General features: G+C 35.9%; 1 protein-coding gene across 1 annotated transcript; it reads right to left on the reverse strand.

Annotated features, from left to right (window-relative positions):
- Positions 1 to 355: 355 nt before the first annotated feature.
- LOC107786711 (uncharacterized) lies at positions 356 to 4,882 on the reverse strand. Its single transcript, XM_075233208.1, has 3 exons — positions 4,535 to 4,882; positions 4,342 to 4,399; positions 356 to 3,071 (listed from the first exon to the last, which is right to left on the reverse strand). Exon 3 carries the CDS (start codon positions 3,065 to 3,067, stop codon positions 2,183 to 2,185), a length of 885 nt encoding a protein of 294 aa, XP_075089309.1. The 5' UTR covers positions 3,068 to 3,071; positions 4,342 to 4,399; positions 4,535 to 4,882; the 3' UTR covers positions 356 to 2,182.
- Positions 4,883 to 21,233: the final 16,351 nt, after the last annotated feature.

Below are 21,233 nucleotides of genomic sequence, written 5' to 3' on the forward strand. Positions count from 1 at the left end.
TATGCATCATTTTACACCATAAGTTTAAAAGTCTTCTCTCTTTTCTTAAACCTCGTGTCCAGTCAAATGGCTTCACATAAATTGAAACGGAGGGAATATATAATATAATTTTACCTAGGTATTTTACTTATAATTAAAATACTTTATATTATTTTATTTATTATTTTTATAATATATCCATACATTTAATTTTTTTTATGGCACTCAATTTGTTTAATCATACTCAAACATGAACATATTTTAAATATAAAAACAAAAAAAATATTTATTTTTTAATATTTATTTGAAATAATAAAAATAGATTTGTTTAACAAATGATAGTTTTTTTTATAGTTAATAAGAATTTTAGAAAAAGTTTTAAAGATATTTGTATTTAATATTAAGTTTTTTAAAACTTTATTTGTTAATATTATTTATTTGAAAGTATTAATCCTTGGCTAAATGTAAGCATTTTATTTATTGGATTAATGGGTATGACTTGGTTGATAAATGAATGAGCTTTGATTTTATAATTTTTATTAAAAATATTTTGCTAAGCATGGTTAAGAACGTGGGCTTGAAATTTGTTCATAATTATGTTACCGACAAATTTAATAATGCTACTTATATATCTTGAAAAGTAAAGTTAAGAAAAAATTAAATGTACGAATATATTATAAAAATAATAAATAAAATAATATAAAGTCATTTTAATCATAATTAAAATACTTGGGTAAAAGTATATTATAATATAGACGGTGTTGCATAAATGAGAGGATTTATAATGTCAACTGCATAATAGATTTTTTAGGTGAAAGGTTTGTAAAATTTGATCAAAATGACTATTGTGATAACTAGAACATAATAAAATTATTTTTGTTTAACAAAAGAAAGAAAAATGACTTTTGGGCAATAAACACAAAATTGAATGAATTTTACGTAATAAAAGAAAGAAAAATGACTTTTGGGTAATGAACACAAAGTTGAATAACTGCCCATGAAATTTACTTAGGTAATCCCTTCCTCTCCTTATTAGTATTACTTTAATTAAAATGCGGACTATGTGTCTGACACCAGTCTTTGTCTTCGTGCTTTCTTTGTCACTCTAGAAGAAAATGCAATCTATCCATTTTTGGGCTTCTAAATAATTAACACACGAAATGGGATCTACAGAATAAAATATAGGACCACCTAGTGATGCTAAACCGGAAATTGGGAGCTACACAAATCTGCACCAGCCAGATCGATGCAATGGACTAAATATAAATGTATACAACAACCAAACAATCATAATATCCAAATGGGTTGGTTAAAAAAATATATGTATAAATAACCAAAAAAAAGCATAAAAGAAAAGAAAATAAACACTAGGGACAGATAGTACCTCAGTATACAGTACAAGAATCAGCTTATTATTGGTGGAAGCCAAAGAGGCTAAGTGCTTGGTGGAATCAGTTCCCATTAAATAGGACCCAAAAATTAAAAAATAAAATGTTTGTATGGTAAAGGTTTTATACGGCTTAAATCTGGTTCCATATTCACATCAATCTGAGTTGCATGACCAAGATCGCAATTATGTTTCAAATGTATATTTCTCTATATTTAGTTGGAGCAAGTTGCATGGCGTGAAATTAATTTCCTTAAGTCAGCAGATATTGTATCGATTTTTACTGCTCCCACAAATGGTCATGTCCTATCTCCATATCTGCTATTATATTCAGAAGAAATCTTTGCCTAAGTAATCTGGAATCAAATTCCTAAGACTTACACAATTACTTGCTAACACAGATCAATAGTTGTTGCTAACTATTTGGCGTTGTTTCAGAGACCGGTCAACCGTAATCTAGAAATTGAAGTGTATGAGTTCCTACCGCAATTTTAAGTCAATATATTACAATAACCGAATTAAGGAACGAGTATCAATATCCAACATATATTTAGAAAATAACAAAACACTTAAAGACAACATATAAATATAAATATTATCATTACAATTGTACTCGACGACTTGTCATGTTTTAAAAACGATCAATGATCGCATCATTAGGTACACTTTCAAATACTTCATCCTCTATATAACAAACTAAACAATCATTAAAAAATTCATCACCAATTCTGCCTCGCAAGTCATTTTTAACGTGCTTCATCGAAGAAAAAGCTCTTTCTACCGTTGCAGTAGCGACATGTAATATCAGACTTAACTTCACAAGCAAATAAACAAGTCTCTAAGTATGTGCAAATTTATTTTAACCAATGTCTTTGAAAGATCTCCAAGTCTTTTCAAGTTAGAGAAATCATTGTCCGCCTCTCGCACATAGTCAATATAGATGTCAAGCTCAAAACTAAGATCCTCAAGCATAGAATCAGTGAACTCATTCGGGCAGTGTGTAGCAAGTTTTATAATCTTGTCTTTATCATAATTTGCAAAAGAATTATCTGGACTCAAACTAGCCATACCAAGAAGTAGATCAGTATTCACTTCATTGAAACGATTGTTAAGCTCCGAAAGTTGCAAATCAATAATAGCATAGAAAACCTCTACACGCAAATGATAAGAATATGTAACACTTGATTTCTTACGCTTTGACTTTCCACGAACATAATTCATATCCATTTCGGGGATCATAATACCATGCTTGACAAAAAATAAAAAGACGTCTCTTATCAAAGAATTCCATCTAGAATCTCTCATATCTTGCAATTGTCTCTTTGCGAAACCAACAAGCTTCATTGCACTTACAATATCTTGATCTTTTTTTTGCAAAGCCATATTTAAATCATATGTAAGTGCCAATACTTTCAACATTAAATGTAACATATACACAAAGTCATAGGATCTTATGTCATCTACTAGACTTTTTGCCATTGATCTCTCATGATAATTTGAACCATCAATTGCAAGAACTCCAAATACATGAACAATTGATGAGAATAAACTAATAAAATTACGCACTGTCTTAAAATGAGAACCCCGCCGAGTATCACCTGCCCTTTGAAATCCAAGTTCTTGATTTAAACCGCTTCCTGTATGAACTTCACCAAGCACTAGTAGTTCCTCTAATTTTTCTGCTTGATCATCTCGAAGCATCTCCCTACGTATAAAAGAACCCCCAACAATATTTAAAACATTTGCAAGAATATCTAAAAATTATTCGGTCTCATAATATTTTTTTGCAACAGCTGCAAGAGTCAATTGCAATTGATGAGCAAAACAATATATGCAATATGCTGAAGGAGTATCATTCATAATCAAAGTTTTAAGACCATTAATTTCTCCCTGCATGTTACTAGCTCCATCATAACCTTGTCCCCGTATTTGAGATTTACTCAATGAATGTTCCAAAAGCAAAGAATAAATTGTTTCTTTTAATGATTTTGCAGATGTATCTTTAACATGAACAATGCTAAGAAATCGCTCAATAACTTTACCCTCTTTGTTGACATAACGTAAAATAAGCGCCATTTGTTTCTTATGGAGACATCCTTAAGACTCATCAACCAATATCCCAAAGTAATCCCCGTTCAAGTCTTCAATAATTGTTTTCAATGTTTCTTTTGCACTAGAGCTCACAATGTCTTTTTATATATTTGGACAAATCATAATATCATTTTTTTGGAGCATTTTCTAACACAACTTTCTTTACATCATCCTTCTTATTTGCATACCACTTTAAGAGATCCAAGAAGTTGCCTCTTCTTGTAGAAGTTTCACGTTCATCGTAAACCCGAAAAGATATTCCTTCTTTCAAAAGATACCTTGCAACATCAATTGAGGTATTCAGGCGAACCCGATACTCACTTTTAATTTTCTCAGATTACTTATCAAAAGATGTTAAAATAGATTGTGCTTGATTCGATAAATCTAGCATCATCTTGAAACACCGATTATGAACACTATTTACTTCACCCACATGTGCGTTAAACCTCTCTATACCTTTATTCCAAGCCTTAAAATCAACTTTTGTAAAAGAATCACTTACTTTTTTCCCATATCCTCCTATCTCATTTTTAAACAAATAACAACATAAGCAAAATGCTGCATCTTCTTTAATACTGTATTCTAACCATCCAGAATATAAAGTATTAAACCATTCCGGATTAAAATGACGCAATTTTTCACCAAAATGTATTTAAAAAAAATAAAATTGCGAGGCCGACAAGGCTCTTTTTGAATGTAATGTCTTCTCACTCGGTCACGTAGATTAGGAAAAAATTCTGAAATTTGTTTTCTTTCACCAGGATCAGGTTTAAGAAGATTCTGATCCAATATAATATCTTTGTGTGATGGTTGAGAAGAATTTACATTATCATTAATCACTGGACATGAAGAAGAGCTTAGCGAAAGAGAACTAGAAGTAGAACCTGAAGAGGTTTGCGGCTTGAAAAATCTCTTGATCATATCGAGTCTCACTAAAATACCCTACAAATCATAAGACACAAATTAAATATTACAGATGAATATAAGAGAAAAATATTTAAGAAATATTATTTTATATAATATAATATAAGAGAAAAATAGTTATAAAAAAAAAGATGAAGGAAGGAGAGGACCTACAATGGATCACTGCTTGTCTTTGATATGCAACAGAAGAAAAGTCATGATTGAAGAAGAATGAAGGTCGAAGAACCAGTGGCTTGCAAGATTGAAGAAGAACGAAACCCTAACTCTTTTTTTGTTTTGGGGACTTTTTGATGTGGTTGTTTCTTTTTAGGTTCACTTTAGTCATCTATTATTATTAAAAAAAAATAGACTAAAGTGGAAGTTGTGCTAACTTGACAGAAAGGGAGCAATATTTATCTGTTTGATGTTTTCCCATAGTGGAAGTACTGCTAAAAAACTTTGGTTTTTGTCTGTTTAATAAAAAGGACTTATAGGGACTCGAACTTGCATTAGCAAGAAGGGAAGCGGGCCACATCTGGGTTCCAAGATTTACCATTGGACCAGAAATGTATTTTGGAACTGGGTTCCCATATAATTATTGTTATATATTCAATAGATTTCTTAATACAAATATAGGATCTACACAAAAGCTATTGGGTTCCCGGGAACCCAAACATAATATTGTATGTCCGCCCCTGATCTTATCTTCTCTCTTCTCTCGAATTCCTAGTCTTATCTTTGGAATAGCGCAAGCATTGAATACCTAAATTATTATCAAAAAAGCTGCAGAAGACACTTCCATTTGAAGGTTAACATATCATACTCCATTTATCCTTTTATTTCTCTTTTGCATTTCAAATCTTTATTGTGTGTGTGTGTGTTCCACTTATACACTAGCACAAAGAAAGTGAAATGAGACTAATAGGTTGTTGGAGAGTAGTAGAGATTTGGATGTATTATATCTATTATCTTATTCACCAAAAATATACGTATAATATCTTAAGCGTCAAGAATGGCAATTAAGTTTTCACCAAGAAGGAAAGCAATATCTTTTTGTCTTGATTTGATCTAAATATATAGTCCTCTCCGACTGGCCACTATCACAATTATATTGCTCATGCTTGAGTGTCAAGTAGGCCACCATCAGCTGCATGATTTTGTAATATTCCACTCTGTCATCTACTACGAGGGGTACTTTCTTCTTGTTCCATTTTAGCTCAAGAATATATATGAGATATCTGTCTACGTCACCATCCTTTATGAACTTTAATTTGGTTTTGGTAAACAAGTTTGTAAAACAGATGAACATTTGCTGCCTTGCTAAAGCTTGCGCTCGATCAGGGGTGAAGTACTTTCAAAAAAAAAAAAATTCTTTTATAATGATGTGTCGGAGCTAGCTTGTGGGGTCCTTGATTATTTAAGTGAGTTAGGTTTACTTCAAGAAAATTTTGCACTTGTAGGATCCCCATTTTCGTAAAGAATACCCGAACGGGGGATTCACTAAAAATGCTCTTCATTAATTTCTGATTTGACACGCCATACTAATAGTTTAGAATGCGAACAATGATTTACAATAAAAAATAGTTCTGATTATATGGAATATATACCAAAGCAGGAGAAATATTATGGTCTTAAATTACATCAAGGTTCTTTATAATGTGAGAGATTCAAACCTAATGGTAATGTTAGGGAGAAAAAAATGATTCGGTTGCAAATCATATAAAAACGTCGTGCCAAAGGCCATATATCCTCTAATAAGATTAAAAATAAAAAACGCACCAAACTATGTACAAATTTAAATGTACTTAATAATTTACAATAATGTTTACTTTATACCGAAGTATCGTCTCTCTTTATCTTTCCGATATACCAAGCAATCCTATCTATAATGTCAATTGTCGTGGTCAATTATATAAAATTATGTTTGAAACTTGTCTTTAGAAATAATTGTTTTTTACTTGATCATCTAGTCAATATGAGTAGAGTGGTTGACAAGATATGTCAGTTGACCCTAGAATGAGCTGTACAAAGTGTCTTTTGATTAGAAATCTGAGTTTAAGAAGATGGATAATAACATATTTTGCTATACTACAAGCGTAAGTTTTGGAAGCACGTTAGTGATTTGTATCCAAAAGATTCTTGATGTTTTGCAATTTCTAGAAACAATTGACTTGCCGTCGTTATTTTCCCTGCTCGATATGTATAGAATATGTTCAATGGCCTAGGCAAATATAGAAATATAGTCAAGAGAGCATTCAAGCGTGTCTATTTTATACTATGTTTTTTGCTCTAGTCTTTCCTTTGATAAGAAATCTATATATTACGCGTGCATTCTCACACGACACGTCTTGTTTAATTAAAATTTTAAAATCTTACAACTCAATCTTCATTCAATTTATTTGAGCATGAAGAGACATATTGATTTAATATCCATCACATCTTGTTTAGTCACAACTTTGACTGCATTTAAAGAGCAATCAATCAGTTTGGAGAAGTTAATAGGTAAGTTCATGGATAATTCTGATCATCCATGCAGAAAAACTAAAACGAAACTGGTTTTACCTGTTCCCTTCAAGGTTTTCTTGGTTGGGTTATGAAAATCGAGTTGATCAAGTAACCGTACCATATAAATACTTTCTTTGGTAACGTGATCAAAGCATTTTGTGATATTAGATAACCAACAAATATACATATGTGTAATGATTCGACTCATTTTGAAATCTAGCATTTCGATCTGTGATTTGAGATCTTGAGTAGTTTCATATGATGTATTATGACTTGCGAGCATAGTTGATTTTGATTTTCGAGAGGTTCGAGAGTGATTTGGAAGAATAATTCTTAATATGGAAGCTTAAAGTTGGAAGAATTGACTAAGGTTTGGCTTTTATGTAAACGACTCCATATTGGTGATTTGAAGATTCCAATAAGTTCGTATGATAACTTTTAACTTGTACATATATTTGGTTCGAGTCTCGGGTGTCGGGGATTGATTCAATGCTTCTAGTCGAAAGTTGGAATTTAGAATTTATAAAAGTTTGAAGATTTTTTATTGATGTTCAATTCTTGAATTTGACATTGTTATTCATGTTTTGAGACTTTGACAAGTTCGAATAAAATATATGGACTTGTTAGGATGATTGGACGGGAATCTGAAGGGCTTGGATAGGTTTCGGGGTGATTTCGGATCATTTTGATCTAAGTTCAAATGGCTGGTTCTTTTGGTGTCTGGTGTTCATTGCGTTCGCGGGAGGAGGCTCGCGTTCGCAATGAAGAGGAATGTTCTAGAGATTTGGCCATCGCGTTCGCGTAGGGTGGACCACATTCGCGAATGAGGCTAGTTCTTTAGCCTTCGCGTTCACGATAAAGGCTGGTCGTTGCCTTTGTGTTCAAGAGGCCCCTGTCGTGTTCGCAAAGAAGGATTCGTCATATGGTGGAGGCTTGTACTTCGTGAACACGAGATGGTGACCGCGTTCGCAAAGAGTAATTATTGGTAGGAGGTATATTTTGTCTTGAATTTCTGTCAAGATCCAAAATCACGTAACCGACATCCGGCACACTACCCAATTCGAGCGAACCAAACCATATGATGTACCCAAACTATTTATATGAAAACAAATTTAACTGCAGAATCTCTTTGAAAATTTTATATATTTTCCAATTCAAAATTATATATAAAGCCTTTCATCATAATCATGAGACCAAACACAATAAATGTCTTTTCATATATGTCATATACCATCCCGCTATTACAACTCGTCATAACTATCTATGGAGTCTCTATACCAAAGAATAGAATTAAACACTTAGGCTAATGCATGACTAACATAAATTAAGAAAATAACATGATAGCTATCAGAAAATAGGAGTGGTGCCTCACCATATATTTTGGAAAGAGAGTCATCCTAGACCTATTAGCATGCCACGATTATACCTCATCCTGAAACATGTAAAGTAAGTGGGGCCTTGAAGGGACCCCCCTAAGGGCTGAGTACACCACTGCGGTACTCAATAAGTATCATAGACTCTCACTAACTCAAGTTCATGGGACAAGATTTTACAAAAAACCATGCAACCAATATTTGACATAAAGTGATAAACAGTTATATGAATCATGCTCTTTATCATTTTGAATAAAAGACAAGTGAATTGTAAGACGTGCAATTAAGTTTTACAATGTCTCTATCAAACCAAGATTTTTATAGAATCATATAAAACCATTTCAATCTCATTAAGTCACTGAAATCAGTTTTGGCTCCTTAGGCCTAAACATAAGAAAGTTCTCTTTTACCTTTCACAAGGAGTACAATACCCACACTAACATAATGAACAATACCTCGGCCGATCGTTTTACTTTTTAGAACTCTGTCCCCCTAAATAAGACTTTCCGTACGTGCTTTTACTGTTTTATGACTTGCGAAGATGGTCGGTTCGGGATTTGAAAGGGTTCGGGTTGAAATCGGAACACTTGGTTCCTTAAGGTTAGCTTAAAAGGCCAAGTTTGACTTCGGTCAATATTTTGAGTAAACGACCTCGGAATCAGAATTTAATAGTTCCAATAGGTTCGTATGATGATTTCGGACTTGAGCGTATATTCGGATAGGGTTTTGGGTGACCCGGGAGAGTTTCAGCGCCTAATAGTGAAAGTTAGTTTTTGAAGGTTTTAAAAGTTCTTTAAATTTGGTTTGGAGAGGTTTTTGGAGTTATCGAGGTCCAAACAAAATTCCGAGATCGGAAATAGCTCCGTAATGTCATTTAAGACTTGCACGCAAAATTTGGTGTCAAACTGAGTAGTCTAAGTACGTTTTGGCGCATTTTGAGTGAATAGAAGAACTTGAAGTTCATAAGTTTCATTCAATTGCCTTTGGGATGTGATTCTTAGTTTTAATATTGTTTCGGGCATTCCGAGAGTTCGAGAGAGTCCGTTTTATAATTCTAAACTTATTGGTATGTTCGGACGAGGCCCCGGGGATCCCGAGTGTCGCTCGGATGAGGTTCGGACCAAGTTGGGAGCATGGAGCCACAACTGAAGCTCCTAGATCTGTCATAATTGCACCTGCGCTTGTCCAACCGCAGGTGCAAGCCACGAGCCGTAGAAGCAAGAGATCAAGGGCAGCCCACGGACTGTAGATGTAGAAGATTGGGCGCACCTGCGCGACCGCAGGTGCGAGAGCCTTGGTCGCAGGTGCGACTAGGCCCGCGCAAGCGGCCCCTTCTGTCCGCAGATGCGGAGACTGGCTAGGTGGGGGAAAAGCGCACCTGCGAGGCATTTGCCGCAGGTGTGAGACCGTAGATGCGTCCAAGGCACCACATGTGTGAAAGTCGCTGGGCAGTGAGGGTTCATTTAATACGGACTTAGGCCATTTTTATCACATTTTCTCTCACTCTTGGGCGATTTGAGAGCCTTGAAAGATGGGATTTCGACCTAACTTTGTGAGGTAAGTAATTTCTACTTATTGTGAGTTTAATAAATATGTTATGGGTAGATCTTAACATAAAAATTTGTAGAAATTATGGGTTTAGATGAAAAACCTAGGTTTTGATTAAAATGGAATTTTACCACGAAAATGATTATGGAACTTAGTGAAAATCATATATTTATGTTCCTAAGGTTATGGGTAACAACTTTGTTCGAAAATTACCGGAATTTGGACACGTGGGCCCGGGGGTAAATTTTAGGAATCTTGCATTTAGGGTTAGGTAAAAGCTTTAATAATAGGGGTATGAATTTTTGAGTGTAAATTGATTAATTTATACAATGTTCGAATAGTTTTGAGTCGTTTGACACCAATTTTTGAGGATTGAGCATGTTCTTGAATCGGTGAGTGGGCTTTGAGACGAGATAAGTCTACTTTCTAACCTTGTAGGAGGAAAATTTTTCCATAGGTGAATTAACTTATATATGTGACTATTTGTGGGGGGCTACGTACGTACGAAGTGACGAGAGTCCGTGCGTAGCTACTGCTTATGCTAAAGTCCGGGTAGTCTAGGACCCCCATCATGTCATACTTGAAATAATTGCGCCTTTACTTCTCAATTGAACTGCTTAAATCGAAATTTCCATAATTGAAAGAGGATCCCAAAGGGATAAGTTTCACTTAATTAAGGGTATGGATAAAATACTTGACTGCTATTGAAAAACTTGTGTTTCTTTAAGTGTTTTCTATTAGTGGAGCAGGCCGAGCGCCTCGGCAGATCAAATAGATGCATCTATAGTTTGCGTCGTTCGACCCTCGGCAGTGCACAATTTAAATATCGTTATGTTGGTTCGGGCCATACGTCCTCGGCATTATTTGTGCATGAATATTTTGGGATTTTATACTCACAACTGATATTGCTCCAATGTTTAAATAGAAGATAAATTTAGGATTTACAATTGTGAAAAAGGGTATTTGCCATCACTTATTGTTGATTTTTAGTATATTTATTGTAATCTATGCTCAGTTATAATTTTAAATTCATTATCATTAGCCTTAGTAAGTGTCAAGTCGACCCCTCGTCACTACTTCTTCGAGGTTAGGTGGGATACTTACTGGGTATATGTTGTTCTATGTACTCACGCTACACTTCTGCACTTAACTGTGCAGGATATGAGGCAGGTGCATCTGGATATCCATCCGACGCGCATTCTTGATCTGGGTTCGAGATTCCACGATGAGCTGCCATTCCGAGCCGTTCAGCAGCATGCCAGAGTCCCCCCTGTTATTTTGTTTCTGTCTATTCCTTTTCAGGCAGTAGGATAAATATCTTTTGTATATTATACTAAGTTGCCTATATACTTGTGACACTAGATCTTGCCACATAATAGTAGACTTGTGATTTTGGGTTCTGTTCTTACGGTTATTAATGTTTCTCGTTGTTTTCATTTAATCATTTAAATTGATTTTCATTAAATCTTTTAAGTAAAAGAAAAGATCACTACGTGGGAAAAATTGTTAAAATGGAAAATCATTAGGTTATTCATTGTTGGCTTGTCTAGCAATGGCGCTGGATGATATCACGGCCTGATATGGAATTGGATCGTGACACTAGCAACAAGTATTTGACCGTACTTATCTGGGTGGCTTCCCGTAGTTCCGTACGAGTCTACATAACCTCATTACTTTAAGTAATGATCATTTTCCTCTAAATAGGGAACTTAATCCCACAAATTCCGGCTTAGCCTTGGAAGTGTCCCTACACCGGCATGTGTAGTTCCATGATAACGAACTCAACATTCGAGCCAATCTCGGTGATCTTCACTAGTAACTCCAAAATATTTGACATATCAAAAATAGATTGATAGTATATTAGCCTCAAAGGATCTATTTTTATCTAATCATGATTTTCATAGCCAATCCAAATCATTTGAACAAAATTAAATGAGTAACGTTTTTCATGTTAAAGCCTTTAGCAATTTAACATCAATCCAAAGATACAAGAAGTGCTTCCTTTTTTGAAATTTCAAAAGACAAACTTTTTCATGAAAATATATCTTTAGCACTCAAGTATTTTATACTTTGATCAACGTATAAGTTTTTAGAAAATTTATAATATTTTCTTTAAGTGTCATTTTGCCAACAAGTTTTGAAAATAAATTTTTTATAAATTTACATGACACTTCATAAGCAACAAAATTAGAAATACTTGGTAACATCTCTCCCGCTTGTCCTCACAAGTACGGATTAAAATTTACAAATAAATCAATGTATCAACTCAAGAAATGCTTTTAAAGAGAATCACTCAAGACGAGTAAGTCTTAATCAACTTACCTCAAACTTCAAGCTACAAGAATGCCACCACTCCGGGAATCAATAAGAAAATAAGTGCTAAGTTACTACAATGCTCCAATTGATTAAAATGCTCAAATGTCTCCAACAATTTAATATCTATCATTAAATATGCTAACTACATCAAAATAAACCTGAAAATATTCATAAATATCCATTTAGGCTTCACAAGTCGGCAATAAGCCTTCAACCATCCTAAATTATCAAATAGGTTCACCCATTAGCCTATGCAACTTTATTCCTTTCATTTAATACCCATTTGGAGTCATAAATAATACTACGTTAATTACCCAACATCATCAAGTCACTATTCATTGTCTTCTTCAATAAAACCCTAGGTTCAAGAATATCCAATTCAAGAACTAGTGTTGTTTCTTAGCAAAAATGTGATTCCCACTTCAATTCGTTCATAAATTAAGTTAACAAGTCTATTGGAATTATTAGAAACTCAAAGCAATTCCATTTATATCAATTCATTATTATTCATCTTCTTCTTTGTCCAAAATATCACTTTCAATACCCACTCTTAGGGTTTCTATAATACTTCATTATAACTTCATAAATATGCTACCCATACTTCAATATATCGCATATATGAGGCTCAAGTGATGGGATTACCTCTTGGTAGAAGAATCTCAATTTTTTTCTTTTTGGTCTTCTTGAAGATTCAACCTATTTTCTATGAATTTGATCCATAATAATGTTAGTGTTATCCCTAAATGATGTTATATAGTCATCCTCGTACTAAAATAACTTACCTTGAAGTGTATCCATGGTGGAAGAGCTCCTCCTTCTCTCTATAAATCAATTTCAAGTTGAAGAACTAACTTATTCTCTCTAAGCCTATGTTTCAGCCCTTTTAAAATGATCCCTAAAGCTGTGTAGCCTACGCATAAAACCTACGCAAGAGGCCTTCTCTTGGCCATAATCTGGTATTGGCTATGCCAAGTTCCGTAGCCTGCTGTGTAGCCTAAGCAGATTGCGTAGTATGCTGCATAGATGCACTGCCATCTTCTTTTAAAAAGTTCATAACTCATTGTAAAAATATCCAAATGACGAACGGTTCAAAGTAGTAAAAGCTAGACTTGTAAACCTTTAACTTGATGGTCATACACCATATAACTCTTCATACTTGCGAGTTATGCTAGTTTGAAGTTAAGTCTTGTGCGAACTCATTTGAAACTTTAGCCCATCATATAATTTCCAACTTGACTTAGCCTTAGAGATCTTCTTAGACCATAAGCCATTATTAATACACCTCATACATATATTATTACGATTAATTGCTATCTTTGATATCATTAGTCATGTTCATACCCGAATTAATTTAATTAGCACACACCAATCTTCTTAATAGTCTTAAAATACTTTAAAAATTTTCGGGATGTTACATTCTCCCCAACTTAAGAACATTCATCCTCGAATGTTTTATAAATAATTATTAGGCATAGGGCTATCGTTATTTCACCTTAACCATCATCCTTAATCATTTAGGACTTCAGATGGATCTTAGAAATTCTTTCAAAATTTTAACTTCCTTAATGCACCAAAATTTAGCTAACTCTCAAAATTCTTACAATATTTGACAGAGTATCCCCTGCAATGGGACTATCCAAAATTCCAATATGTCCAAACCAAGCTCCTACACAGGAACCAAACTTAATATAGTTCAACAATCAAAGATCTGTAATACAATATATCATCTAGGCCCCAGAAGGCTGCACATACATCCTCAATGCATCATATAAACTATCTATGCCCCGTACATACATCTTCAATGCATAATAACAAAATATCTAGGCCCACACGGCCTCACATATGCCAAAATTTCATTAATATAAATCTTACAAGTTTAAACAATTACATACATGTACCTCACTAATTTCCAAAACTGGTTACTCTATAATGTAACACATATTACTACTATGCATACCTATATTCTCTTTTCATTATGTATTTACTAAATCACATGTGAAAGAGCAATTCTTGCATACATCAAAATCCTTTTTCTTTCGTTCAAGAACTTTCACATTTACATAAAATTAACTTTTAAGCATAGTTTGTCCTCATATGACTCTTGATTCTTTAGTTGCCAACTCCTTCTATAATGTTATTTTATTCCATATGAAGACTAACACAATATTTATCTTACTTAGATCCATCCATCACGTGGGTGATTTATACCTCCACTTACACTTGTAACTTTTGAGTTTCCTTTAGATCCCAAATTAATTGATATTATTGCTAACAAATTTGCTCTATAAGAAATGTTCAATCCATTTCCTTCCCTTTCATAGTACAAATTTTCATTCATTATCGAACATCATTGTACCTATTTCTATTTTATTAACCTTAACCAACTAATTGATATTACCAAGTTCTTTATAATATTTCCTTACCAGAAATTAAATTTGTATTTGCCTTTGTGCCTTCCATAGAAATGTTACCATGGATTCTGTCACGACCCAAATCTCAATATGTCGTGATGGCGCCTATCACAGTAGTAGGCAAGCCGATAATCACCAAATAAATATGCATTTTAAATTTAAAAGCTTGATGTAATAAGTTAAACAGTGAAAAATCTCATAAATAACCGATAAGTACAGCTGTGACTCAACTACAAAACCTCCAAAAATTCGGGTGTCACCGAGTATATGAGCTACTAAGTGTCAGCACAATCTAAACCTCTAATACAACTGTCTGAAAGGTAGAACAATACAAAATAAACTGAAAGGAAGGAGAGTCGAGGTCTGGGGATGTCATAGCAGCTACCTTAATAATCTCCAAGCCGATATAGCACCAAGTCTAGCAACCGTCGTGCCCAAAAGTACCTGGATCTACACACGAAGTGCAGAGTGTAGTATGAGTACAACCGACCTAATGTACTCAATAAGTAATAAGACTAACCGCGGGCTAAAAGTAGTGACGAGCTCAGAAAGGTACAGTCCAAATCCAGATAATAACAATACAAATATAATAGGGAAATGATAGTAATAACTCAAAGAAATCCCATAATCAATTTGTACACTGTACAGAAATGTAGACGTGCTTTTAAGTTTAACAGTTTAAGTTCAACACTGATAAAATATGCCAAGTATAACTTAGATGAGGAATGTTACATCTCTATGTCTAGATGTCAAATATGTGTGTCACATGTAATGCATTACAATGATAAACTCATGTACTCACACTCTCAGAGTACTCAATCTCACCGTCTCACACTCCCACTCATCACTCTCAATCACTCAGCACGCATAATCATTCAGCAATGTACGGTACCTGTGCTCGATCTTGCCCAAGGGCTAATATAAAGCCAATATGGACTGCTGTGGCATGTCCGATCCCATAATAATAGATAAAACCTATAAGGTCTGCTGCGATGTGCAGCCATATCCATAATAATAATGTATATATATCCAAGAAGTCCTGCTATGACGTGCAGCCCGATCCACAACCTCATTCACAATACGACTCTCAGGCCCCAACTCAGTCAATAATATCTCCAGTCTCTCGGCTCACAAATCTCATGCCATGCAGCCTAAACAATGATAACATGATGTAATAATAAATGACAACAAAGACTGAGATATGATATACAAATTATGAATATGACTGAGTACGTATTTACAATTTAAGCAAATAATTCAACAGTAGAAATGACCTCAGTGGGTCCCAACAGTTAAGCATATAGCCTAAACATGATTTTAAACATGGATCATAGCTCAATTACTCTAACACATAGGGATTGCATGAATAGCAACAAGGTTTGATGACTACACGGTACCACGAAATCAACCAAGTCACAATTACCACGGTGCACACCCACACGCCAGTCACCTAACATGTGCATCACCTCAACACCAACCAGATAACACGTACTTCAGGGATTCATACCCTCAGTACCAAATTTAGAAAAATTACTTACCTCAACCCGCGCAGATCACTACTCCAACAAGCCCTTGCCTCGCGAATCGGCCTCCAAACGACTCGAATCTAGTCACAAATAACTTAATACAATCAATACAAGCAATAGGAATTGATTCCATACGATAAAGTTAAGTTCTATAACCAAAGTAAAAAAGTCAACCCAAAAGGTCAACCATGGGCTCACGTCTCAGAACCTGACAAAATTTATAAAATCTGTATACCCATTCAATAACGAGCCCAACCATACCAAAACCATCCAATTCCGACCTCAAATCGCCTTTTAAATCCTCAAAATATAGCTTATAAAGTTTTCCCAAATTTTTCCAATTTTTCCAACCCAAAACACTAATTAAATGGTAACAATAATGATAGATTCATCTATATTAATCAAATCCGAGTTAGAATCACTTACCCCAATCAACTCCTTGAAAATCCATTCAAGAATCGCCCAAAAACGAGGTCTCTATCTCAAAATATAAAAAATGAGACAAAACCCTCGATTTTGAAATAATATACCCCTGCCCAGATGTTTCCCCTTCACGATTGCGGAAATACCCTCGCGATCGCGGAGATCAAAGCTTACTGCCCTCAGAAATGGCCTACGTGAACGCGGACCCCCAGCTGCGAACGCGATGCTCAGCTACTCAGACCTACGCGATCGCAGACTCTCACACGCGATTGCGAAGAACAAATGCGTGGTCTTCCAGACCACCCATTCCTTCTTCGCGGACGTGCCCCAACAACCGTGTTCGCGATGCCCAACTGACCAAAGCTCTGTGATCACAGACAAATTCTTGTGAATGCGTAGAACAATTTCACCCGTCACCCAAACAACCCTTCGCGATTGCGGACTTTCACTCGTGATCGCGTATAAGGAAACCAGTAACAGACATAACAACTGTCTAACAAGTCCAAAAATGAGGCGAACATGATCCGAATCACACCCGAGGCCCCCGAGATCCCATCCAACATTCCAACACATCCTAAAACATCATACGAACTTAGTTGAAGCTTCATATCGCACCCCAATTCAAGCTTAATGAACAATTGAACTTCAAACTTCTAAACCAATGCCGAAACTACCAAATCAACTCCGATCGACCTCAAATTTTCCACACAAGTCATAAATGACACAACGAACCTATTCCAACTTCTGGAACCAAAATCCGAGTCCGATAACACCAAAGTCAAATCTCGGTCAAACTTCTCAACTTTCCAAACCTTCAACTTTCCAACTTTCGCCAATTCAAGCCTAAACGACCTACGGACCTCCAAATTAAAATCCATACATACTCGTAGGTCCAAAATCACCATATGAAGCTATAGGAACCATGAAAACTCCATTTCGGAGTCATTTACATATAAGTTAACATTCGGTTAACTCTTTCAACTCAGGCTTCCAACCTTGGGACTAAGTGTCCCAATTAATTTCGAAACATCTCCGGAACCAAACCAACCACCCCGGCAAGTCATATAAAAACAAACAAATATAGAATAAGCAATAAATGGGGGAACGAGGCTACAATACTCAAAACGACCGGCCGAGTTGTTACATTCTCCCCCTCTTAAACAAACGTTCGTCCTCGAACGTGTCTAGAATCATACCTAGAGTCTCAAATAACCGTGGATAGATGCTCTGTATCTCCCGTTTGGTCTCCCAAGTAGCCTCCTCGACTGGCTGACATCTCCACTGTATTTTCACTTAAGCTATATTCTTTGATCTCAACTTTCGAGTCTGCCGATCTAAAATGGCCACCGGCTCCACATCATAAGCTAAATCCCCATCTAACTGAACTATGCTGAAGTCCAAAACATGAGACGGATGACCAAAATACTTCCGGAGCATGGAAACATGAAACAATAGGTGAACACTTGATAGACTAGGTGGCAATGCAAGCTTGTAAGCCACCTCTCCAATCCTCAAGCACCTTAAAAGGGTCAATATACCATGGTCACAACTTATCCTTCTTCCTGAACCTCATAACACCCTTCATGGGCGAAACTCTGAGAAATACCTTCTCCCCCACCATGTAGGCAACATCACGAACCTTCCGATCGGCGTAACTCTTCTGTCTAGACTGTGCCGTGCGATGCCAATCCTGGATCAACTTAACCTTTTCCAAAGCATCCTGAACCAAGTCAATACCCAATAGCCTAGCCTCCCCGGCTTAAATAACCCAACCGGAGATCGACACCGCCTCCCATATAAGGCCTCATATGGAACCATCGGAATACTCGATTGGTAGCTGTTGTTGTAGGCAAACTTTGCAAGCGGTAGAAACTGATCCCAAAAACCCCAAAAATCCATGACACAAGCATGTAGCATATCCTCCAATATCTGAATGGTGCGCTCGGACTGTCTGTCCGTCTAAGGGTGGAATTCCTTACTCAACTCAACCTGTGTGCCTAACTCTCGCTGCACTACTCTCCAAAACTGTGATGTGAACTGCGTTCCCCGATCTGAAATAATGGACCCCGGCACACCGTGAAGGTGAACAATCTAGCGGATATAGATCTCAGCCAATCGCTCCGAAGAATAGGTAGTCCCAACTAGAATGAAGCGTGCAGACTTAGTCAAGCGGTCCACAATCACCCAAATAACATCCAATTTCTTCAAATTCCGTGGGAGCCTAACTACGAATTTCATGGTGATACTCTCCCATTTCCACTCAGGAATCTCAAGCCTCAGAAGCAAACCACCCGGACTCTAATGCTCTTACTTCTCCTGCTGACATTTAAAGCACCAAGCTACAAACTCCACTATATCTTTCTCCATTCTCCTCCACCAATAGTGCTGCCTCAAGTCCTGTTGCATTTTTGCGACACCCGTATAAATGGAATACCGCAAACTGTGGGCCTCCTCAAGAGTCAACTCACGTAACCCATTCAGGGCTCTCACATGCGATCGCGAAGAACAAATGCGTGGGCTTCCAGACCTCCCCTTCCTTCTTCGCGGACACGCCCCAACAACTGCGTTCGCGATGCAAAACTGACCAAAGCTCCACGATCGCAGACAAATTCTCGCGAACGTGTTGAACAATATCACCAGTCACCCAAACAACCCTTCGTGATCACGAATCTTCACTCGCAATCACGTATAAGGAAACCAGCAACAGACATAACAACAATCCAATAAGTACAAAAATTAGCTGAACATGATCCGAATCACACCCGAGGCCCCTGGGACCCCGTCCAAACATAGCAACACATCCTAAAAAATCATACGAACTTAGTCGATGCCTCAAATAACACCAAACAATATTGTAAGCACGAAGTCGCTCCCCAATTCAAGCCTAATTAACTATTGAACTTCAAACATCTAAAACCAATGCCGAAACCTACCAAATCAACTCCGATTGACCTCAAAATTTGCACACAAGTCATAAATGACACAACGGACCTATTCCAACATCCCCAAAAAAGATATCCGAGCCTGGTAACAACAAAGTCAACTCTTGGTTAAATTTTTCAACTTTCCAAACCTTCAACTTTCCAACTTTCGCCAATTCAAGCCAAAACGACCTACAGCCTTCCAAATTAAAATCCGGACACACTCCTAAGTCCAAACACCCCATACGAAGCTATCGGAACCATCAAAACTCCATTCCGGAGTCATTTACACATAAGTCAACATCCGACCCAATTAATTCCAAAATATCCCTGGAACCAAATCAACCACCCCAAAAAGTCACATAACAACAAACGAACATAGAGTAAGCAATAAGTGGGGGAACGAGGCTACAATACTCAAGACATGCGTCTGGGTCTTTACACTTTCAACTCCCAAGTGACAATTGTATTAGGATAATACTTTTACCATTTAGTTTCTTTTTCTTCTTTGACCTCATGCTTCTTACTGGAGCACATTGTTTTGGTTTGCAAGTATTTCATATTTAAGAATATGCATAATATAACCTTTTGCTATCTCATTTCATACTAAGTGTGCACATACTTTATCCTCATTTATAACCCTCATTTGTCCTACTAAGTCCAACGTATGACCGAAGTACTTCCTTATTTTCCTCCATTTCTTGAATTTAATTCAAGTGATACATGCTCCAAAGTTATTAGAATCTACTCAAGTATCCCATTAAATATTTGTCTATTAGACAGTACCTTTTGATCCCCTCGATGTTGAATGCCGTAACTATTGCTCGTGATAAACATGTGATCCCTATACCAACACTGTATGAAAATTTTACTCATTTCATCATGAATCTTACCAAAGATATTTCCATCATCTTTCTTTTGTGAATAAAATGTCTCCCTCCTTTTTTTTTTCAACCATGCCCTTTAAGATGTCTTCTACTTGCTTTGAAGCTCTGCCATTCAGGTGTAAAACCCAAATCTAAAACTTGAACCTGATACTCGAATATTTTATTAAATTCTTACTACATTCCATCCGATTATACACACGCCCATATGCTACCACAAGTCATTTATTACCCAACTCGAAATCTTATTTCACCATTTCAAATTTTCATGAAGCCTTGACTTCTATTTTTGCAAACACTTGTAGTACCTACTATTCTGATAATAGAAAGAAAATGGTTATGCTCATCAAGGGTTTCTTTGTCCCTTATCGTACCCAAGTATCAAGGCACTTCTAGTCGCAACTCATGTTGCCAAGTATCATCTCTTCCTGCCCTTACAACAACAATAAAGTTAGAATATCACTTTTCGTGTTTGTTTTACCTTCAAAAATAAATTCTAACATTTTGCCCTTTAGTCCATATTCAAATGTATTTCTAGCAACTACAACCACCTCAGGCTAAACCAGCATAATATTTATGTAACTTTTCATAACATACACTATTTTGATAATGCTAAAGGTAAGAAATTGTCACGACCTGGAATCCTACCTTCGGGATCGTGATGGCGCCTAACATTTCACTTACTAGGCAAGCCAACGTTAGCTAAGTCACTTAACCAATTCTTAACCATCCCAAGCAAATGTTAACAATAATAAGTGTAATAGTTTGAAATAGAGTAATATAATGCTAAATAACATAATCTAAACATATCCCAAAATCTAGAGTCACGAATACATGAGCATCCAGAGTGCTAAAGATAAAGTCTGAACAAATACAACTGTTTGATTCTAAATAAACAACAATGATGGAAAGGGAGGGGACTTCACGGCTGTAGACGTCGTGCAACTATACCTCAAGTCTCTACAA

Source organism: Nicotiana tabacum, chromosome 2, assembly GCF_000715075.1.
Source record: "Nicotiana tabacum cultivar K326 chromosome 2, ASM71507v2, whole genome shotgun sequence".
NCBI lineage: Eukaryota > Viridiplantae > Streptophyta > Magnoliopsida > Solanales > Solanaceae > Nicotiana > Nicotiana tabacum.